The sequence below is a fragment of the Crocodylus porosus genome, unplaced genomic scaffold, assembly GCF_001723895.1.
Source record: "Crocodylus porosus isolate Cpor-Errol unplaced genomic scaffold, CroPor_comp1, whole genome shotgun sequence".
Classification (NCBI taxonomy): Eukaryota; Metazoa; Chordata; order Crocodylia; family Crocodylidae; genus Crocodylus; species Crocodylus porosus.
The window spans coordinates 2,929,926-2,951,097 of NW_017728937.1; the positions used below are offsets into that span (position 1 = coordinate 2,929,926).

The following is a 21,172-nucleotide window of genomic DNA, read 5'->3' on the forward strand; positions in this document are numbered from 1 at the left end:
GTGTATCTTCACCTCTGTGTGAAATAAAGATGCCAGACATTGGTGCATGCAGCGTGTAATAAAGCACTGAAGCTTTTGGCAGGACACACAAGTGAAAACAGTACTATGCAAACCACATGTGAAAGTAGGAATTTATTTTAGTTAAAATCTGGTTGAATTCAACAAAACTGAAGCCAACACAGTCTCCCCCTAATTCTAGGACTGTCCATACCCCTTGTTAAATTCTACACTTGTTGTTAATACCATAGAGGTGATAATGCTTTTAAATTAAAAAGCATAGGACAACTTTTTATAATGGAAACAAGGATTATTACCCTTCCCTTCTACAGCAAAAAGAAAATTTTAGGCCAAATGAATTCAAGTGGTTAAGCTTTTAGTAAAATATAGCTAATAACGTATTTCCTTGCATCTATAGCTACTGTTGGAAGTAGTATAAAAACAGACAACGAACAGCAGATTCCAGACGACTCAGAATCAGTAAGTTTAACATCTAAGGCTATCTAGCAACAAGACGCTTTCAATTTATGCACATTGCCCCACAGTAATGGGGAACAGCATTAAAGTTCCAGGAAGCACTAAATGCTTAGGAAACTCCATCTGGTACAAAATGTTACAGCAGAGAGCTTCAGCATCTTAGCTCTCCTCTACTGTCTATACTGCTATTTGAATAAAATTCCTAGGCCTATCTCCAAGATGCTCTCTGCCTTGAGCCAAAAAAGGCTGTCTGATGGTTTCATAGTAGCTAGGGTCAAGAGGGACCTGAACAGATCATTTAGCCTGACCCCCTGCCACAGGCAGGAATGAATGCTGGGTTCACAAGACCCCAGACAGGTGATCCTCCAACCTCCTCTTGAATTTGCCCAAGGTAGGAGTGAGGACCACTTCCTGGGAAGTTGGTTTCAGATTTTGGCCACCTAACTGTAAAATATTGCCTTCTGATCTGTAACCTAAACCTATTCTCCATCAGCTTACCACTGTTCCTTGTCACCCCAGGTGGTGCTGGGAAGAAAAGGGCTCTACCTATTTGCTGTTGATCTCCCCTGATGAGTTTGTAGGCAGCCACCAGGTCCCCCCTCAGCCTCCTCTTGCTGAAGCTGAACAGGTTCAGGTCCCTCACCTCTCTGGACCGGCTTGAAATGCATCTTTGGATGCATGACAAGGTATGGCTGGCTTTGCTGGCTGCAGTCTGGCATTGGTGGCTTATGTTCATGTTGGAGTCAATAATGACTCCAAGATCCCTTTCTCCCTCTGTACTTTCAAGAGGGGAACTCCTCAGCCTGTATGTATTGCCCCCTTAAGGTATGACCATTCCTCATGGACTCCCATCTCCTCTACATTCATGGTACTTGCAAGATGAAGATCGGGGTTGACCACAATTCTCCTCCAACAAAATGGAGCACTACAACAAGAGCAGAGTTTGTGTGTAGGGGTGACAACCAATTTGAGGCCAGTCCAAAACTGTGAAACTAACTTTACAGGGAACCAGGGATCAAAGATCATTGTCTTCAACTTCAAGTCCCAGGTTTGTTTCTTCAACCTTGTGTTCTCTAACAGTGTACACAAAAACAAAATATATTATTTATATAGGAGCTTTTTAAAATTTTATTTCCTGCACAAAGCAATGGTTTTAGAATTGCAACGAAGTACATTTAGATTAGCTATCAGAAGCACTTTCTTATTGTTAGAACAGTAAGGCAGTAGAATAGGCTGCCTAGAAAAACAGTGCATTTCCTTTATTGGAGGTTTTCTAAAGCAGGTTGGATAAGCATTGGACAAGAAAGCTTTAGGAGTAGCACTCTGTATTTTTTCAGAAGGTTGAACCAGACCAACTCTTAATATCCCCTTTCACCATACAAATTCAATGACTGCAAATACTCCAAAGGGGAAGATAAGAAAACAAAAAAACAAACAAAAACATGTGACATGTTAAACACGTTGCTTAGTACACTACTGGAAGTTACATATACCGCAAGGAGGAGCACAAAGTAAGAAATATTTAGAACACATCAAAAGATACAAAAGATAGGCAATATTCAAAACATGCAAGTAACCGATTTGGTTTCAAAGCTGGAGTAGCCAAAAATCCTGGTGAACGCGCTACCACTGGAAATAACTGGAGAGTTAACTGCAGAATCATGCAGACTACAACATAACTGTGGTGATTGGATTGTGATTTTTTAAAAGATTTTTCAAAATCAAAAATAAAATTTAAGCGTGCCAAAAATGTTTGAACAACACTCATTTGCTGTGCACCTGTTCACTGATTCTTTTCTGACTTCTGGGTCTAGAAGTGCATAACTACTGACAATGTCCCCCCTTCTGAGTACCGAGAGCTTTTCGGTGTATTTCATCAGGGTGAAAATCAACCATGAAGAGCCAAGTAGCTCATGCAAGACAGTTCGTGAGATTATTAATATGGACATGCACTAGCTATGTTCAGTGTTGCATCATCTGGTCACAATACCCTGGTCCCAGTAAGTCTTTAGAGTGAACAGCAGTCTATTCAAGGAAGTCCTACCAAGTTATATGGGAAGTTTGAAAGGTCTGAACTGACTATTAGGTTCATCCGGTCTATCTACAAACCATGATTTGCACTGTGTTTGTTGATTGTTCAGTCATGTTCTCTCATGATAACACGTAGTGAAACAAAGCATCAATGAGAACCTTCAAAGAAAAGGAACTCTGGCAAATCAGAAAGAGATTTCTGGCGGCTAGCTTTTCTCCTTGCAAAACTCATGCCCATTCTCTGTATAGCAGAATTACATTCTCTTCCTTTTTTGATGAAAAGGAGACAACATTTCCATTTGCTTTACCAGAGGTGTCCTTGTCCTTCAAAAAAATTGAAAACTGAGATGGTGAATGCACTCAAAGCAGTTCTAAGACTAGGGGATGAGATCTCATATTGACAACTAAGTCTCCACTACCATGGAGTAACGGTGTAATAAGGATCTTTCTGTGGGCTAAACTGCCATTTATTAGATTACCTTCAAAATGATAAATTTCTTTAGCTCAGAGGAAGGGCACATGATGCCTGAAAGCTTACCTAACAGCTCTCCCAACTATACAGTTGGAATAATAAAAGGCATCAGAAAATCCTCACCTCTTGTTTAGCTCTTGAAGAAGGAAAGGGTTCTGTATGCATGTATTTCCAGATCCTGTGGAAACTTCCAGGTCTGTCCAAAGATGGCCTCTGGAATTTAAAGATAGTACTTGTGATTTAAGTTAGAGTCACAATCCCCAAAATGATCTGAAATGTTATCTAAACATCCTAACCTGTTCTCAAGTCCTACGAATTATACGTAAGTGTGAACCAAAGCCATAGTTGAAGTCCTTAGTACAGCCATAGCTGATCTTTTCATTTTCAGACCCTGGAAGAGAATTCAAATTGGCCCAGCACAAGCGGACACCAAACATCAAGTACCCCCATTTTAGACAAAAGTTCTCTAGAGCTTCTGCACATGCCCAGAAATTATGCAGGTAGATCACCCGGGTACAGCAAGGTGGCAAACTTCCAGTTAAACAACAATGCAATATAGAGTTGTGCTGACAGGCACCTAAAATCCTCTGGGAGGTTATAATCATTGCTGCCAGGGTTATAAGAATCGACTAATATAAGCAGTCCTGGCAGCAGAGTGGGACCAAAGACTCCCTCATCCTCAGGAATTACTGTCGAGTCCTATTCCCCTTGCTTCTTTTCTTTCCAATCTCACAAATCTTGCAATCTTGGCTGCCCACATGGAGGGGTGGAGGGGACCTTGCCCCTAGCCTTGTGGTTAAATCACTTCCATCAGAAGTGAGAAATGTTGGTTTGGAATTCAGGCTGGGCCTTAAAAGCCAGGTCAGTGATTTACCGGGGAAATATTTTTAACTCCAGGCTATCAGGAAAAAGGCAGACACCTCACATTCAAGAGTGAATGAATGAGGGGGCAGAGTACTGTTCTTCAAAATACTATAAGTGTTATGGTTCAGGGAGGAGTCTTTCCCCAAGTAATCTGTATCCTGACATGAGAGCAACAAACCCTCTGTAGCTCTGAATCAGATTCCTAAACCCTAAATCCCTACCTCCAGGGTGTGTGTCCTCATGGGTAGTAGGCATCTCCTTGCTAAGTGATTAGATAAGTGTGTCAAACATACAGCCCATAAACTTGATTTGGCTCACGGGGCTCCTAGAAGGGTCAGGAATTTAGTCATAGGGCCCTGCACCAAAATCTGACACGCAGTCCTGTTGGGGGTATGTTTCAGTGCCCGTGTTAAGCAACAGCTGTGCTAACTGCTATGGCTCCCTGATGCCCCCCACCCCACCACAAGGTCTGGATCAAGTCAGTGAAAAGTTGCACAGCCTATATGTGGCCCACAAGGTTGGACACCCCTGGACTAGATTATATAGACTGCCCTTGAAAGAAGCTTGGACCTCTGCAGTAAAGGAAGCTGTTGAATTGGAGCACTCTACTTAAGGCAAAGTACCAACACTTTAAGCACTGCAACATGTAAACGGAGGTAATTTGGAGGCTGATTAGCAACTGCCCCTTAACTGCTAACATTATTCATCTTCCCGTGAGTATGGATCATACAACAGGGGAAAGGGGGGCTTGAACTTTTAAGTCCTGCAATTCTGTTTCCCTGGCAGTAAAGAGTTTTGTTGATGCAGTGTTTCTACACTTGCACAGTCCAAGCTAGGCAGCAAGCATGACTGGAACTCAAAGACAGTCCCAAAACAATCTTGAATACAATTCCTTGATTACTTTTGTTGGGATACACTTAAGTGCCCTTCCACAGATGGGTTAGAGCCTTACCATCTCCTTATGGGCTTTACAACTATGACTTAAAGTCACAATAGAGGAATTCTGAATCTGTGCTAGTATTATATTAGGGCAATTCAGTTACTGGTGAGTAAATGCTTTTCTCCTTACTATAGAGTCAACAATTTTTACATAACTAAAGCAAATTCAAAACTACTTCACAATACGGTTATAGTCACCAAGCACACTGTGACAACTTAAAGAAAGAACTCTCTTCACGAGCACAGGAAAATTTGAGGCTTTTCCATTTATTGGCCAGATTTAAAGAGAAAAAGTTACTTGATTCAGATTAGAAACATAACAGTATTCTGGTTAATAGCTTTCTGAATGTACTTTAAATTGTACTTGTTTTACCAAACAGATAAGATAAGTGGTTTCCAGGAGGCAGGGAGGTAAGAGTGCTGGGTACTAGACTGCCTAGTGAATTGGGTTTCTTAAGAACTGGGAGGGAAGGAGGGCAGTGTTTTATTTGGGGCCTTTAGATTGGTACTGTTTAATTATTTTGGACAGCACCAAAAGGTACAGGTTGAAGCATTACTTAAAAGTTATATTTGGTCCAAGCTGTAGTAAGATGCCTCATTCATATCAAATAAGTAGGAAGTAACAAAAAATACATTTTTAACATTTAATTATTCTTCTCAAAACAGGAAGGTTCAACAAATCGGGTACAGTCCTCGATTGCCGTCTCAATTTTGTAAAGGCTGACAGACGTCCTCCTGGTCACAGCCAACTGATGCAAGACAAACCCAACAGGAAGGCCATGAAGGAAATAGGTTGCAAATATACAAATGTTCATACCCTAAAACAAAAAACAGAAGCTGATTTTGTAGAATTGATTTCCATATTGTATTGTGAAATCCAGTATGTTCCGGTTGATGTGCAAAACTATTGATGTTCTACACAACCTCGGAGAATGTATTTCTCTTTAGTTAGTAGCAGATAAAGTTGAAACATCAGTATTTGTTTCTCCTTTTTCACCCCTACTTCCTGTATAACTTTGAAAAGGTTTATTATGTGTTTATCTGTTTGATCTTTACAATGCATTAAAATTATCTTGTAGGTTTTATATCTCAATAAATACATTTTTAGAACCTCTGCTTCATTTACATGAAGCGCTTTCAGCTCCTTTTTTTTAGTCCCCAAATTCACACTATACCTTAGCTGTAAGTAAATTAGTTACAGTACTGGTTCCCTACAAGACAGCATTTTCTATAGCAATTAAAATTGCCTGGATCAAGCTAATTATCTTGCATAAAAATGCTGATCGGTTCAAGTAGCATAAAATGATTGAATGCATATACATTTGGGTTAATCAAACTGCAAACTGAAAAGCACAAATAATAAGTTTACTTCAACTCTTAAAAACAAGGAACAAAAACTCCAGATGATCTGAAGCATCAGTACATAACTGTGACCTCCACAAGAGTCTTCCATTTCATGTGTGCAAGAATGTTCACTTATGCAAACCATCCCTGTACAAATCACAGAGGATTTGCAAGCTGCTGTGGGAAGACTAAAATGAGACAGCACCCGTCCCACTAGCTGTGCATTTATTTAGGCCAATATAAACAGAAACCTGTCACAACATATCATAAGCCTGGCAACCAAATCTTTGGTGCCATGCATCTGACTGAGAAGCACATTTCATCCATAAGGACATGGATGTGTTTAAGATTTATAACATTTTTTGCACCGTTAAAAGACAGCACTCAAAGTAGATGGGACAATCTGCACAGTCCTCAATTTCTCTACAACAAGGCTTCAGTGTTAGCCTAACTGGTCTCTTTGTAATCCTTATAAAAGATTAACAGTTTCCTCTGACTTCCAGAACTACAAACAGATTTGAGATGTTCCATCAGTATCACAGTTTTCACAGATACCAATAAAACCTTTTAACCTCCATCTATTTAAAGCTTCTTCCCATTGGGACTCGACTCCTTTGAAGGTACAGTGAAGGACAAACTCATGACTAGTGTCATGAACAAGGGAAAACAAAGAAAAGGGGGAAGCAACATATATCTGCAGTTTTACTTTTCTTCTCAGGTTGAGAATTACCCTCCATCACAGATCTGGGCATTCTAAAGAGAATAGTTTCTCTGGGCCTTTTTTCAAAGTTGGTCTTTGACAATGCATCATCATCTCCACTGAGAAGTGTCAAATACTTGGTCAAAGATCCTAGTAGTGAGACCCTAACTACCTATTAAGCATCTAAGTAGTACTTTAGCATCCAAGTGTGAACCTATGCCATCTTGATGGAGTCCCAGCAAGCTGGCTAGGACACTACTTTTTATGACTTAAGACTTGAGGCCAAGATGAAGGCCCACCACAAAAAATAATCTTTCAGGGACTCAGCAAGATGGAGCAGGATCACATTTGAAAACGATTACAAAGAAAAGTGGTTCCAAGTGTTCAATTTCTTTTTTTGTTGAGCATTTGTCTTCTTTTTTTGGTTCCAATTATTCTACTCCTGTAACAATTAACTAGCATTCACTGCCAACTCAGAGGATGCCTTCTATGCAGTAGAACTGTCAGGGGTTCCTCATGCTGCAGGTGTACAGGAAGGGCAAAAGGTGATGGACCATTAACGGCTAGGTTGCCATGCTGCTAGAGGAATCAGGAAGGGAGAAACCATGTCTCTTTTTCAGTACTTGCAACATCCAGCGAAGGAAGATAGGGGAAACTTCTAGCTATGTTCTGGGGTTCCCAGGGAGCCACATCATGAGCCAGGGAAGCAAATTAAAAGTATATGTTGTAAGTGAAGCCAATACACTGCCCTATCACAAAACATCTGTCTGCAGAAGCCCCACTTCTGCAACAGAACAAGGATTTTCCTTACCTCCCACTTGGCCTGTGCACCTCTTGTTCTGACCCATGATCACTACTGGCTTGATGCAGAGCCACCCAGGAAGATGTCGCACCGTATTTTATCCTTTTTTTTTCAGAAAGGCTCCTGGAAACATTCTGACCAGATAAAATAGAAGCGTCGTTTTTATACATAAGAGAAAGGGGGAGCTTTGTTCCGAGCGCAGTCGCCACACTTTGCAATACGTTTTCTACTCTTTTTTTTTTTTTACACAGGCTTGTGCATCTAAGCACAGGGATACTATGAAAGCTCTTAAAAGATAGGAAAAAGATTTATAAAGGAGGCATGGGATTCCCCACTTTTTTGTATTGTTGAGGCAGCGTAAAATTTTAGAGATGGTAAGACGACTAATTTCCAGCAATTAACAGTTGCAACTCTTACATGGTGAAGAGAGAATGAACATATGCATCTGCAATTAGGTAATCAAGATATTTTAAGAATAATTTGCAATTTAAGGTTCCCGAAGTCCTTAAGCATGGGTTTAGTCCTACTAAAATTGGGACATAAGACTCAAACCTTTTAACCAGCTAAAACAGGGAATGTTTTGTTGTCCTGCCCTTTCCCCAAAATTTCAGGCAGCCCTGGACTAGATATCAGAGAGACACTCAAAAGGGTCACAAGTATCCAGCATGAATAAAAAAAATCCTAATCTTTTATTAACAATACCCTGGGCTTCTTCATACATGTCTTTTCTTTATGCTTTTTCCCCTATGCTCAGAAAAGAATGAGATGGAAGGAGGAAGGAAAACAGCATATTACTGTCTTCTGAAAAGGCTGCTGGTAATCTGAAAAAAGAAATAAGGCAAATTATTACATTTTAAAACTCAAACAGGACTTTTTTGACCATTGTATAACTAACTTAGAAAGCCATTTAGAAATACTAGCAAAGAGGAAAGAATGAGACACAGTGTTCCTTATACAGCTGTCTGTATTTTATCTGTTCACATGACATAAGAGAAACAGCGCACCAATACTGTTTTGAAGTAGACTGGAACTCGCCCATGTAGAATGTTAAGCAAATTTAATGAAAACATTTTCCTCTGCTTCACCATGTCCCTATAAGGTTTTCTTCTCACCAGTATTTCACTATTAGTTCACTATAGTGAACTAATGAATGGGGGATAGATCACTCTAGGTATATCCAGTTCAGTGGGTAAACTACCCATCTAAACCATCCACCACTGCCAGAGCCAGGATACAGGGCTAGATAGGACCATTAGTCTGACTCAGTACGGCATTGATGTTCTTATGTTTACTGTAGTGGTTAGCCTGGAAAGAGATAATAATGAAAGAAGAAAACCTCCTTCCTATCAAAAGCATGTTCACCAAGGCAGACAAGAATGGAAAGTGACTGAACATTTTCTTCCTGTCAAAGAAAATGAAAGAGTTGTTTGTTAAAAGACCTGCATTTGGAGATCTTGTTTTGAAAGGATGCAGCAGGTAACTATAGTTTATGGCTGTGAAAATGTATCCAGATATATCAGTAAAAATGAGAGGGATTAATCTCTTTTGTTGGGTCAGAAGAGAAAGACAAAAGGTTCAGTCTGAGTCAGCCTTTAATATTAGTGGATATGGTTGCTGTCCTCAGTTATATACTATGATAGAACTTCAATCTCTCACACAGAATCCCCCATGGCAGTACCAGAAAGTCAGAGTACTATGAAATGACAATGAACTTCTCCATCTAAAAAGTGGCTGAAAAAGCTGTAGGAAGGCAAAGGTTCTATTTAAAAACACTTTCAAAGTTTAGTCCTTCACTTGACCTCACTGAAAACAATAGACACACAAGGAGGTATATATTTACATATTTTACTTGGATTAAAAAAGCAAATTTTCAATCAACGTCTCAACTAATAAAGACAGAGCCCATTTCTATCAAACACCCTTCAATCTTGCTGAACTCCAAGTAAGAAATAAAAAGAAAATGCCTCTGGAAGCTGAACATGATCTAGGTTTCACATATTTTGTAGTTTCTGTAACTTTCCATATTGCAAATTAAGGATTCCTGGTTCAGGTAATATACAATTAAGAATTAGCATGTTTTAGAGTTTTTGAGAAAGATAAATGCTTATCAGATCTACACAATAATCCCTGCGAGTACCCAACCACACCTCGCTACCATCTTCTTTCTGCTGGTCTTCAAGCAGCCACATAACATATTTGTCTTTGTTTACAAGGGAAGAGAAGGCCACTTAAAGAGACTAAGCGGCATTACTTCACTTAAATACATCATGCTTACTGTGCAGCCTCATGCCACTCCCATGAAGCCAGAGATATTTTAGGTTTCACAAGAACTGGTTCAGTAATAAGTCACACACACAAAAAGAATGTCAGTCAACTTTTCCCCACCATCCCGAAGTAGGCACATTAAAGATACTCAAGCTATTGTCTAAAATGTTCAGCTGCACTCACCTGGAAACAAGTCCCAATATAAGTAGGATTACTGTGCCTTACAAAAAAGGGTTTAAAAGAAACCAAGTACTGATATGAATTCCTGCCTCGTATACACACAGACAAGTACAGCCACTGTTGCCCTTCTGTCTGTAAATGACTACAGGTTGTGTTCCCATTTTTATTGAGCTGATGAATTAATTTCTCAGTTTGCCCTTGGAAGTCTCTCTATCAAGAAATACTAGCACTGCACTGCTTGAAATGCAAGACAGGAAGAAATAAGGGAAATAACATTATACATTTGCTTTTTTTTTTTTATTTCTGTATGCAATGTAATGTTTAGGCACGTTGCTTGGGACACTTTCTAAAATAAATCATTGGCCATTGTTTAGAGTATCCTTTTGGCTTTAAATACTGGTCAGGAAAACAAAATGATGTAAAAATAAATGAATAACTATTACAGAAATAAAAATGGATTGCATCTAAAAGTGCAAGAGGTGAAATACTTTAACCCTTTCACCAGACAATGTGGCAATATACAGTATATTGCTTCTGTTTGTTTGAGAAGGCTGTTGGAATTTTATACTGACATAGAAAATTATAAATTACACGGAATTAGTTTCCATAATCACTATATATATATACACAAACCAGCTGAGAAAAAAAAAACTGGTTTAGAACATACAAATGAAAGCCTCACACAGATCAATACAGTGAAAGTAACAATTAACATGCTCAGGTGCCAAATTGATTTGTATTTAAAAAAAACTATATTTTTAAAATGCGTGTACTGTAATTAGATTAGCAGCACAGGCATTTCATTTTGTTAACTTGTCTAACAGGATTACGGCATTTAAATAGACAGATTGTTCTTAAAAGTTCAATTGAATGAAGCTTGGTGTTAAAATAAATCTTGGTGAATGGGTTAAAAGGCAGGTGAACCACTTAAAAAAAACCACAACAAGCCATGTGCACTTCAAATATTCTAGTGTTTCACCTGTAAGGTATTGTTTCAAGCAAACAAGACTTAACAGAACATATGGCTTTACAGTAACATCAATTTTGTCAACTAAGTTGTAGCAATAAATACTTAAAATCTCTACCAATAGACTTACATTTTTGATCTGTTTTAAACAATACAGAAAACAATTACCAATTAAAAAACCTGTTGTAAAATGTAGAACACCAAAAATTCTTATTTAAATCACTTTTGTAAGCTAGAACAACCAAAATAACATTTATAGGGCATTTCAGTTCTACAATTCTTCGCCAACCTGGAAGAAACATGAATTCAGATTTTAATTTTTACTTTTTTTTTTTTTCTTTTTTTTTTTTTTTTACAAGGTGAAAAATGTATGAAAACTGCTAAATACTTTGGTCACACTAATTGTCAAATAGTTATGTCTCAAATACATTAGATTTGTGTATTCACTTTTTTATAAAACTATTCTTACAGCCATTTTAACTATAGTATCACTACTATCATTACTTGGGTGGCAAGATCTTATTTCACAAACCACCCATTATTAGAACAATACAATATAAACATACGCAAAAATTATTGGTATTTTCTCAATGTGCAATATTTTTTACACTTATGAATTTCTGTACAATGTCTTAAAATCTAGAATATAAACGTTGCTGGTCCTGATCCCTTGCGAAATTAGTGCAGCAGTGACTGGCTTCAACAGGCTCTAGATGAAATCCTCAAGAAACATTAAAATCCTTGGATATCAGTTCATATTCTTCAACCAACAGAGTAGACATCACATATCATACAGGGCCATTAACAGATGCCTCTCCTAAAAGGGTGTGTTGATCAGTCCTAGGAAGTCAAAAGGAGGATGTAAGTGTATATGAAACCAAAGCACTCTTAGAATAATCATCATAATCAAGTCTGGGTAAAAAGCATAAAAAATGAGCAACCAAAATCTTGTCAAGAGAGAAGTGATTCTGAGCTGGAGTCACAAAAAGAACTATTTTATTGCCTAAGCCAACTTCCTACTTCCATCACCTTACTGATCACACTATTCACCCCTGTTGCCTAATTACATACAGCACATTAATGAGGAAGGCAAATGAAATATGTGCAGATAGCCAGCTGTGTTTGATCTTTAAGAAAATAAAAACTGACTTGAGTCACTGAAAGTACGTATATGCTGACACCCTAGCGATGGTAGGCACAGGATGTTCAAAGAAACTAGACAGTGAGAAGACATGCAAAAGTTTTAAACCCAACAGTGCTCTGGTGCCTACTCTGATCTATGAACTGCTGCTTCAGGAGCATCAGGAATTCACTCAAGTCCTCTAGTGTGGAAAAACCAGGAACAATGGAGGGGGACAAACCTGCAGAAGTGAGAAGCGAAGAATGGAATCAATATGCACCTCACTATGGCAAGAAGAGGGTCAAAGGTAAAATGCACTGTTCTCTTCCTGATAACTTGGACGATACAGAGGAGGGAAAAAGAATCAGCTCCATTCACATGGTTCCAAGCAGACTGACCAAACGTCTCAACTGAATGGCATGCACTTACAAAGCCCAATAAAAAACACCCAGCCACAAGCTAATCTGAAGGATTCAAGGGAGTGGGATGCCATTTTGTACTGCACACAAAGGAAGTTGCCCATGATTCTTGCTCTCTGCTGGCATATAGTCACAGAGAAACCACACTCCTGGGTCTGTACTCAACATGTACATAACCAGCAGGAGCCCCCTAGTTAAACTTTTGGATGCTAATCACTAAAAACATTTTTAAATATACAGCTACATTAGAAACAGCTGGCACAAGACAAAAATGATAAATGTTTTCAAAAAAAAGAAATCCGAGGAGTAAAGAGAAATGGGTGGGCTATGATTGTTTGACAGTTGTCGCAGCTCCAACACTGACAGGAGAAAAGAAACCACTCAGAGCCACCCTTGGACTCCTAGCAAAAACCACTCCTCCTTATTGGCTGCGGGCCAAAGACCTACCTAGGGGACTTCCACCAGTCAGATCTGTATGGAGCCCCAAAAGTGACCACTGATCTATTGGGATGGTTCTAGTAAACTTGTCTTGGGATCTGCGGTAACAGTGACATGGAGATAAAGTATTTTAAAATGAACTTCCCCATATTTAAAATGCGTTACTTGGGGCCAAAAGGAATCAGTGACAAACAAGGAGTCCTCAATTTATCAGTTAATGTTTTATTCAGAACAATGTAGAGAACTGTTGGCCATGAGAGCCCTCTGCTGGTTTAAAACTGCAATTTGGATCTGACCAGCTCTAGAACATGTTTAAAAACAATGCATTGTTGCAGCATTTGGAGCTATCACATTTACCTTTCTAAATTTTATCATATGAAAGTCAAAAATGTTAAGCCTATTAAGAGTTGAGTGTTTTTTCCCCAGCTGGAGCGTAGTTTTATTTAGGCTTTGAACATTTAAGAACGCAAAAAAAAAAAATCTCAATTTGGTAAAAGTGGTATCTGGAAGTGAAAGAAAAGGAGACTATGAAAGAGTGGATTACAGTGTTTCCTGACAACTGAAAGGTCAATTTTTTTATTTATTTTTTTTTTTTATATACAATTTTTCCACTTACATACCTAAAATGGTGGACGTGTGTTGATATCTAAATTGCAGAACATTAGAATTTACAGATAAAAGCAGTATCAACAAAAAAAGATCAGACTTATTAACAGCGCATTCAACATGCAAAATACAGAAGCTAGCTACAGGAACTAGAACCCATCACCTGCTAAAAAGGCAAGCATGATCATACTACAAAGCCTACAAGTGCATCTATACATGCAATGGGTGTGAAGCAATGAACTCCAGCACATACTGCACCAGAGTTAATTGCTCCCAGGTGCCACATTTACACACACAGCACACTGAGCCAGGTCAGAGCAGTCCTGGCTAGCACGGAGCCCTGGGAGTCAGCCTGCCACCCCAGGGCTGCTTTGACCTGGCTCAGTGTGCTGTGGAAGGGCTGGCTGGGGCACACGAGTGCTTCAGTGCAGGTCTAGCCAGCAAGTAGCCTCCACACTGAAGCACCCTCGTGCCCTAGCCACCCCTGTCAGCATTTACACATGCATTACTTCGCACTAAGTAATGGTGCTGCAGGATAGTACTTGTATTTACAAGTACTAACTTACAGCTATGTTTATTAGTTTACTGCAGCCTAACAGGGCCACATGTATAGACATGGAAACATTACTGCAGAAGTAATTAGGCAGCTCTGCAGTAAGTGTCTTGCAGATGTGCCCTATGTGACCATTTACACACAATTCCAAAGAACGGGAAGGAAAAGAGCCCTTCAGCTCCGACTATTGCGTAGCAAGCAATCCTCACTGGTAGAGCATCTAAGTGTTCTGCTCCCTACCCTATGCACTGTGCCTGATCTGTTGATCTCCTTTCTGCTCCGACTTATCTGCCACTATACCACCTCTGTCCTTTCCCCTCTGTCATGCACTTGTGGCATGGGTGCCACAGGTTGGCTACCCCTGAACTAAAGGGGCAAGCAGAGACAGGAAGCAATAAGAAGCTGTAAACAAGAGAAACCCACCCATGCTGCCAAGTGCTTCACCTCAACAGGAAGCTTAGGCTTTCAAACTTTTACTCAGAACAAAATTACCTGCTAATCTCTATTTTTTTCCTCGATATTTGGCAGAACTTAGAACAGTTTCTTCCTTGCCAAAATCATTTGGGTACTTGGTGTTGCATGTGAGATGAGAGCAAAGGGTAATGCATCACTGACTTTATTACAGGAAACTGAAGCCATCACTGACAAACCTGTGGGTTTCCAAACCCCTGATGTACACTATTATAGCTCCATCAGACACCCAGGCAGGGAGCTCTTCCTAACTTCAACTTATGGTTGAACTTTGTCAACCACAAGGAACCTAAGTTCTGTGAGTCATGCACTTCACAAACCATATATCGGATTTTCTTGGCTCATGCTGAATCGTGTAGTAACCTGTACAGCCCAGCAAAACAGATTTCAATTATGTAAGCAAGGCCAGGTGCCTAGTTTCAAATCAGATTGTGGAGTGTGCTTATTTGGATAACAGCTCTTGCCCTTCGTGACAGGAGCTAAGAGACGGTTAAACCTCGGCTGCCGTTTTTGGCCTGGTCTGACATGAAAGTTTGATGCAGAGCTGCCTTTATCTGCCTGACTGTAGGTCGGTTTTTGGGGAGGCTTTAGTAGATTTCACTGCCGGCATTTTCTATTTCCAGTTATCACTGGACTGGTGAGGGCACCATGCACCTGCACCAAGAAATAACATTGGTGAAATAAGATCAGATGCATCCTTTGAGGGAAGATGCCCTACATACAGTAGCTGACTGATCCAAATTGTTAAGTCTACGATCAAGGCAAGCTTTCTACCAATTTGCTTAGCTGCATCTTGAATCCACCTATTCCCTCCCAGAATTCTCTGTGCCACCACCAGGACACTGAGAGAAACAGAAGTCTGCCCCAAGCTGCTGATTCCTGTGATAAGCACAGTTAAAAAAGAATTCTGTCCATATCAGCATTATATTCAAGCCATTAGAATTTATACAGTTGGGAATCATCAGCATGACTAATAATCTGCAAAAATCAGCACATCCTATTTCATTTTCATGACATTCCAGCACTGCTGGACTTTACTTGACAACACTGAACTATAAGCCCTGATAAAAATGGGTTGTGCAAGATGGAACAAAGAAGCTATGAGCAAATCCACTGACATTCCTGGACCATTTTACACTTTACAGATTTGTATCAACTAAAGCAGAGAGGACTACCTTTTTGGTAGGCATGCCACAATTAGCCCCGCACTCAAGGAAAGAGACATTCTGATTCCCGTCCCCTGCTTGATCTGCTCCCTTCCCTGTGCTCCATACCTGATCTGTTGCTCTCCTTTCTGCTCCCTGACCTATCTGTCACATGCCACTTGTGGCTTGGGTGTATCCCTGAACTAAAGGGTCAAACCAATCCTAAAAAAAAAAAAAAATACTGCAAAACAAAATAGGGATATTTTAAACAATTCATTAAACCAACACAGATTAGCAAATGGATTTAACTATACTAGGAAGCAAATTGATGTACATAACACTGTAATAAAGAATCAAAAGCCAAAAGATAAAAATCACTTTCTTGAAAAAAACCACTTGTCTGCCAGCATTTCAAACTTCAAGGAAAAGCACAGTAGGCCAAAAGAGTAATATTCCCTATGACAAAAAGGCCAGAACAAAGCCTGTACGATACTTGAGTTCCTGTTACACATTCAGTACAAGTTCAGCCTGGCCCTGTAGAGGAGTGCATTTTAGCCAAAGTGATTAATTCCATTTATAAAATAACATCTCAAAAGGAGGCTGGGTTAAATTAGATCAGATTCTTGCATTGCTGAGCATTAATCACCCTTCAATCACGTGAAAAATAAGTCAGTATTTCCCTATCCAGCTAACAGACTATATTTGAAGCTCCTCTGTCACCTTTCAAAACTGATTTATCTTTAAGTGCTTTCATACTTCAAAGATGACCTACTGCCCACAAAACAATGGAAATACCATCTTAAAAGCAAGAGCGTGTAGAGCGCACCATACATACTTCCAGACAGAAGGGACTTGCAAGAAATTCTTCAGAGGACCTCCCCACCCCTGCCTCCCTCCTGCCAGTCTACAACTCAACAGCAACAGAAAACACAACTTAAAATAATTCTACTTTATAGAGTGCAAGATGAGTATACACAAATGAGGATTAAGCCATGAGTCTCATAAATGGAGCCTGGTACCAGATGTAGGCACCTGAATCAGTTTATCAGAAAAAAAAAGCCACCCAAACAATCGCTGGCAAGACAAAGGCTTGAAAGCAGTCTGGATTCTAGTTACCTCTGTTCTGTACTGCTGCTAGCAGGCTGCGGAGTAGCAAGATTTTCTTCTGCAGCTTCTGCATTCTCCTCCACCACGTATTTACAAGAAACATCCTGCGAGGTAGACAATTTTCCTTCCTCACTAAAAGAGAGAGAGAAAGGAGGTTACAATTTAATTTAAAATTCTGGATATGACAAACGTCATGCAACAATATTGGGAGACTGGGGAAGGGTCCAGAATTCACATGCAAATGGATTTTGACTTATGACTGAGACATGGAAATCAAGCACAGGGCTTTGGACTCTGTACAGATCCATTAATGCACCAGCATTTGATGCACTTAAAACTTGACTGGAGAAAAATGCAAGAAATACAATGATTATGCACAAGTGCAAAGAGGGAGCAAAGGATGTGCATGGTGCCTGAAGTGGTAACAATCTTTACTGTACATACCGATAGGATTTCAACACTCTGAAGCCAAAAGTATGCAAAAAACAGGAGAGAAAAGCAAAGAAGACTTTCAAAGATTCCCTTACAAACTAGCACCCTGACAGGTTTGTCCATTACAAAAGCACATTAGCAAAATCAGGCCTTTTTTTCCTTAAGACAGTCCTGAGTTATTAACTGGCAGCCGCAGACCAGATGCAGCCTGCAGCAGGTTAACTATGCAGCCCCTATCACTCCGGCTGCTGCTGCAGCGGCTGTGGTCTCAGGGCTCCCACTCCCTTGGCTTTTGCTTCTTGTTCCTGCTCCAATGGGTGGAATGGCAAAGCCTGTGCTACTGGGGGTGCCTGCAGCACGGTGCAGTGAAGAAGCTGAAGTGGGGGATGCCTCTGCGCACAGTACAGGGGAAGGAGGGAGAGGGTGGTCTGGGGCCTGCAGCTTGCACTAGTGTAGTCCATGTAGCATGGGGTCTCTGGCTGCTTAAAAGACGGCCAGCTCTGAAGTAGCTTATTTATATTACATTCCACTCTTCCAAAAAGCCTCCTAACAAAGCCAGTTTTTTCACATAGAAGACAAGGCACAGGTGGCTTCTGTTACACAGTGTTACAACAGACACCTGTAATCAGACAGCATAAGACCATTCAAGTTGCTTCTTCAGATAAAGAGTGGATTAGAGTTTCAGCTAAGTTAGGGCTACACAATAATCATGCCTAGGTTAACTACTTCACATGCACGTGGGCAACCTAAACAGTGGTTGGTATGTACTTACTTGGGTTTCTAAATAACTTCTCCCCTCTCTTCTTCATCTTAATTGCAGGTGTTAACTACTTCCACCAACACCCACATGAGAGCCAACCCCTCCTGAGATCAAGGTTAGGTAGCTGAAGGATGTACACAGGTGCACTCCTTACACAGACCCTCTCAAATTACAAACCTTCCACCATGATATGAGCCATCAGAAAAAGGTTTTATAGCATCTGCTCTTTCCTGGTTCTCCCCCCCACATCTCTTCCTCCACCTGTCCTCCCATCTCTCATTTTACCTGGGTGCTCCATAATGCTTTCTTCTTGCCTTCCCTCCTCCCCAATTCTTCCTGACATCAGTAAGTAGATGCAGAGTCACAGATTCTCACAGAATCAACTTTGCACCAATAACTGACATCTCTTCCTCTACTCAATCCCAGATCTCATCCTGCCTGATGCCTAATATGATATCCAGAACATATTATTGCAATAAATGTAATAACCAATACTGAACTAAACACCTCTCTCCTCCCAGGCTTTCCATAATCCACCAGCACCATCACTGGCTACTATCTTCACCTCCATCAACTTTCAAGCCCTAAATATCCAGGCCATACCTAAACCTTGGTCCTACCTCTTTCATAATGCAACTAACTTTGAATGTTCATACATGGTAGACATGTCTACATGTACATTTACACAGGCTTAAATTTACTGTGCAGGAATAGGCCAGCACCTACACGTGCAGGCAACAGGTGGTGTGCAATGAGCTGTTTGTGCAGGCAGAGGAATGCTCTAGCCACTACACCCTACTGCTGCTGATCCTGCTGGTGCCCCAGGGGCACACCTCCACTCCTGGTTCAGGACCCTGAGTTACGATGACACAGGGGGGCAAGTTCAACCTGTCCTGCAACCTTCGCCACTGCCTGGAGGGCTGCCTGTCATAGCGTTATACAGCCCTGGCCCCGGCTGCAGAGGAGGAGATTGCAGCTGGGATCAACACGTTCCTCAGCGTGTGAGAGGCCCGTACCCACCCAAGCGCAGAGACACAGGTTGCTCAAAGTTCTGACCTGTGTACTGCCCATCTGCATGCTGTAGGGAGGACCTGAGCACCAGGGGAGTGCACATAGGCAGGGCAAGGAGGGGAGGCAGGGGCCAGGAGTGGCACTGGGAGGGCAGGTCCAGGGCTGCCAAGGATGGCCGCTTGGCATGGCGCTCCCCGTCTCAGGCAGCATCCAGCTCTTCCCAGTCTCCAGAGGCTGTGGTGTGCCACCTGACCAGGAAACCCCGCCACCTCCACAGGGAGGAGCTGGTGCTGCTGATGACCAGCAGTGGTGGGGCCAGCCACACCTCGTGGGCAGCTGTGGGGCTGGGCTGAGGCCAAGGCAGCTACTGGCCAGGGCTCTCTGGGCTGCCAGTAGGCACAGCACCTGGGGAGGACTGCAGGGCCAAGCACTGAAGGCCCAAGGTCCTCTCCCCTGGTGACGGGTCACTGGAGGTGGCAGGGTAGGGTGAATGTGTGGGCTCCTGTGGTACCAAAATGCAGGACAGCTCCTGCATGAAGGGCATGGTCCTGGGGGCCCCCCTGGATCAGTGACTATGGTTGGTTACAGCCACCTACCAGGCCTCCAGGTCCTTGCCAAGCTGATCGGGAGCAGCTCTGCCTATACCTCCAGACTGGTAAGACCTTATTAATGTGGACGTTCTAGCGCTCAACCTGCGAGAGCTGCCTCAGGACTTCCTTCCTCCACAACGGTGCACACATCCTCCTGGGTCCAATTTGTGCCCCTAGGGCTGCAGATAGGCAAGCACACGTGGACAGGGACAGGGCAGGAAACAGGGGAGGTGGATGATGTGTTGCCCTTGTGCTAGATGACTGGGCACCCGCACAGCTGGCCCTATAATGCTGACCCTAGAAGGCTGCCTGCAGCAGCACCCCAACAGGGACATGGCCAGGGAGTCTCAGTGTTGGCAGTATCTTTTTGCAGGGGGTACACTGGCACACTCAGGGGGTGCACGTGCACCCGCATGCACCCCATATGTCACCCCTGCCCAGCAGGGAAGCCTCCTGAATTACTGCATGGTAACATGCACATGTGTTACTGTGCAGTAACTAAATTGGGCGCAAGTTTGGCACCTGCCTGATGCAGGTATCAATTTTACACTCAAGCTGGCCTAAGTCACCATATTTACTGCACAGCATGGGCATTTACAGATCAACGTGTACCCATACTATGCAGTAATTTCAATTACCGCACAGTAAATGCATACATGTAGATGCACCCACTGTCCATCTTGGCCCAGATTTTGTGTTTTAACTCTTGAATCCTCTTCCTCTCGGGTTCAACTGACATGCACCTCACTCTCAAGTCTGTTTTAAACGCTGATACTGAGAGTCTTCCCAACCCATTCTTCTAGCCATGTTACAACCCTCTTCCTTTTCTAGGTTTTTCTACTTTCTTCTTTTTTCATTGATTGAAATGCAACCTTCTGGCCCTTCACAACTCAAGTCCTCCTAGGTATCTGCTGGTCAGAACCATCCTTCGTTACTCTACTGTACCAGCCTCTACCAGCCACTTGTCAGTTTCTTCCATAGGCACCTTACCAGTTTCTTGCATGCTGCACTATGGTTACTCTTCTATCTAGGAAATACTTCCTCAGAGCCCATTTCTACCCTGACAGAAGTAAAGAATCATCACAGAATCACAGGATGCAAAAGGGACCATAAGGATCATTCTAGCTCAACCCCAAATACAGTGGCAGAATGTGTTATTCCCAACCCATCCTGCCTGGGGGCTCATCCATCCTCCTAATGAAAATCTTCAAATGAAGGAGATGCCAAGTTCCCCTGGTAGCTACTTCCACTGTCCTATTCTTCTTACAGTGAGGAAGTTCTTTTCCTGAGGTACAGTTTTAGCCCGCTTTCCTGGACTTTAACCCAGTGCAATAGGGATATGCCCTGCACTCTAACAAGGGAAAACAATGTTTTTCTATCTAGCAGCCTTTCAAATACTGAAAAACTAATTCCTTGCCCCACTTTATCTTCTTTTCTCCAAACTAAACACACCTATTTGTCTCAGCCTCTCCTCCTACAGGA

The 21,172-nt window shown here is 41.6% G+C and overlaps 2 protein-coding genes across 10 annotated transcripts in view; one reads left to right on the forward strand and one right to left on the reverse strand.

Annotated features, from left to right (window-relative positions):
- Window positions 1-11,008, forward strand: part of LOC109318189 (sodium/hydrogen exchanger 10-like) — a 206,155-nt gene extending 195,147 nt beyond the window's left edge. The window contains exons 26-27 of the mRNA XM_019547271.1: window positions 416-477; window positions 5,447-11,008. Of these exons, the coding sequence (XP_019402816.1) occupies window positions 416-477; window positions 5,447-5,497 (113 nt within the window). The 3' untranslated portion in view covers window positions 5,498-11,008. The remainder of the gene's footprint in view (window positions 1-415; window positions 478-5,446) is intronic.
- PPP6R3 (protein phosphatase 6 regulatory subunit 3) overlaps window positions 10,350-21,172 on the reverse strand; it is a 104,660-nt gene continuing 93,837 nt past the window's right edge. For 7 of the 9 annotated variants that reach the window (XM_019547270.1, XM_019547268.1, XM_019547262.1 and 4 more), the window contains 3 exons: window positions 17,342-17,359; window positions 16,907-17,029; window positions 10,350-11,878 (listed from right to left, as the gene is read on the reverse strand). In XM_019547270.1, coding sequence (XP_019402815.1) covers window positions 11,827-11,878; window positions 16,907-17,029; window positions 17,342-17,359 — 193 coding nt within the window. In that variant the 3' untranslated portion in view covers window positions 10,350-11,826. The remainder of the gene's footprint in view (window positions 11,879-16,906; window positions 17,030-17,341; window positions 17,360-21,172) is intronic. The other 2 variants (XM_019547263.1, XM_019547261.1) reach the window with 1 other exon arrangement.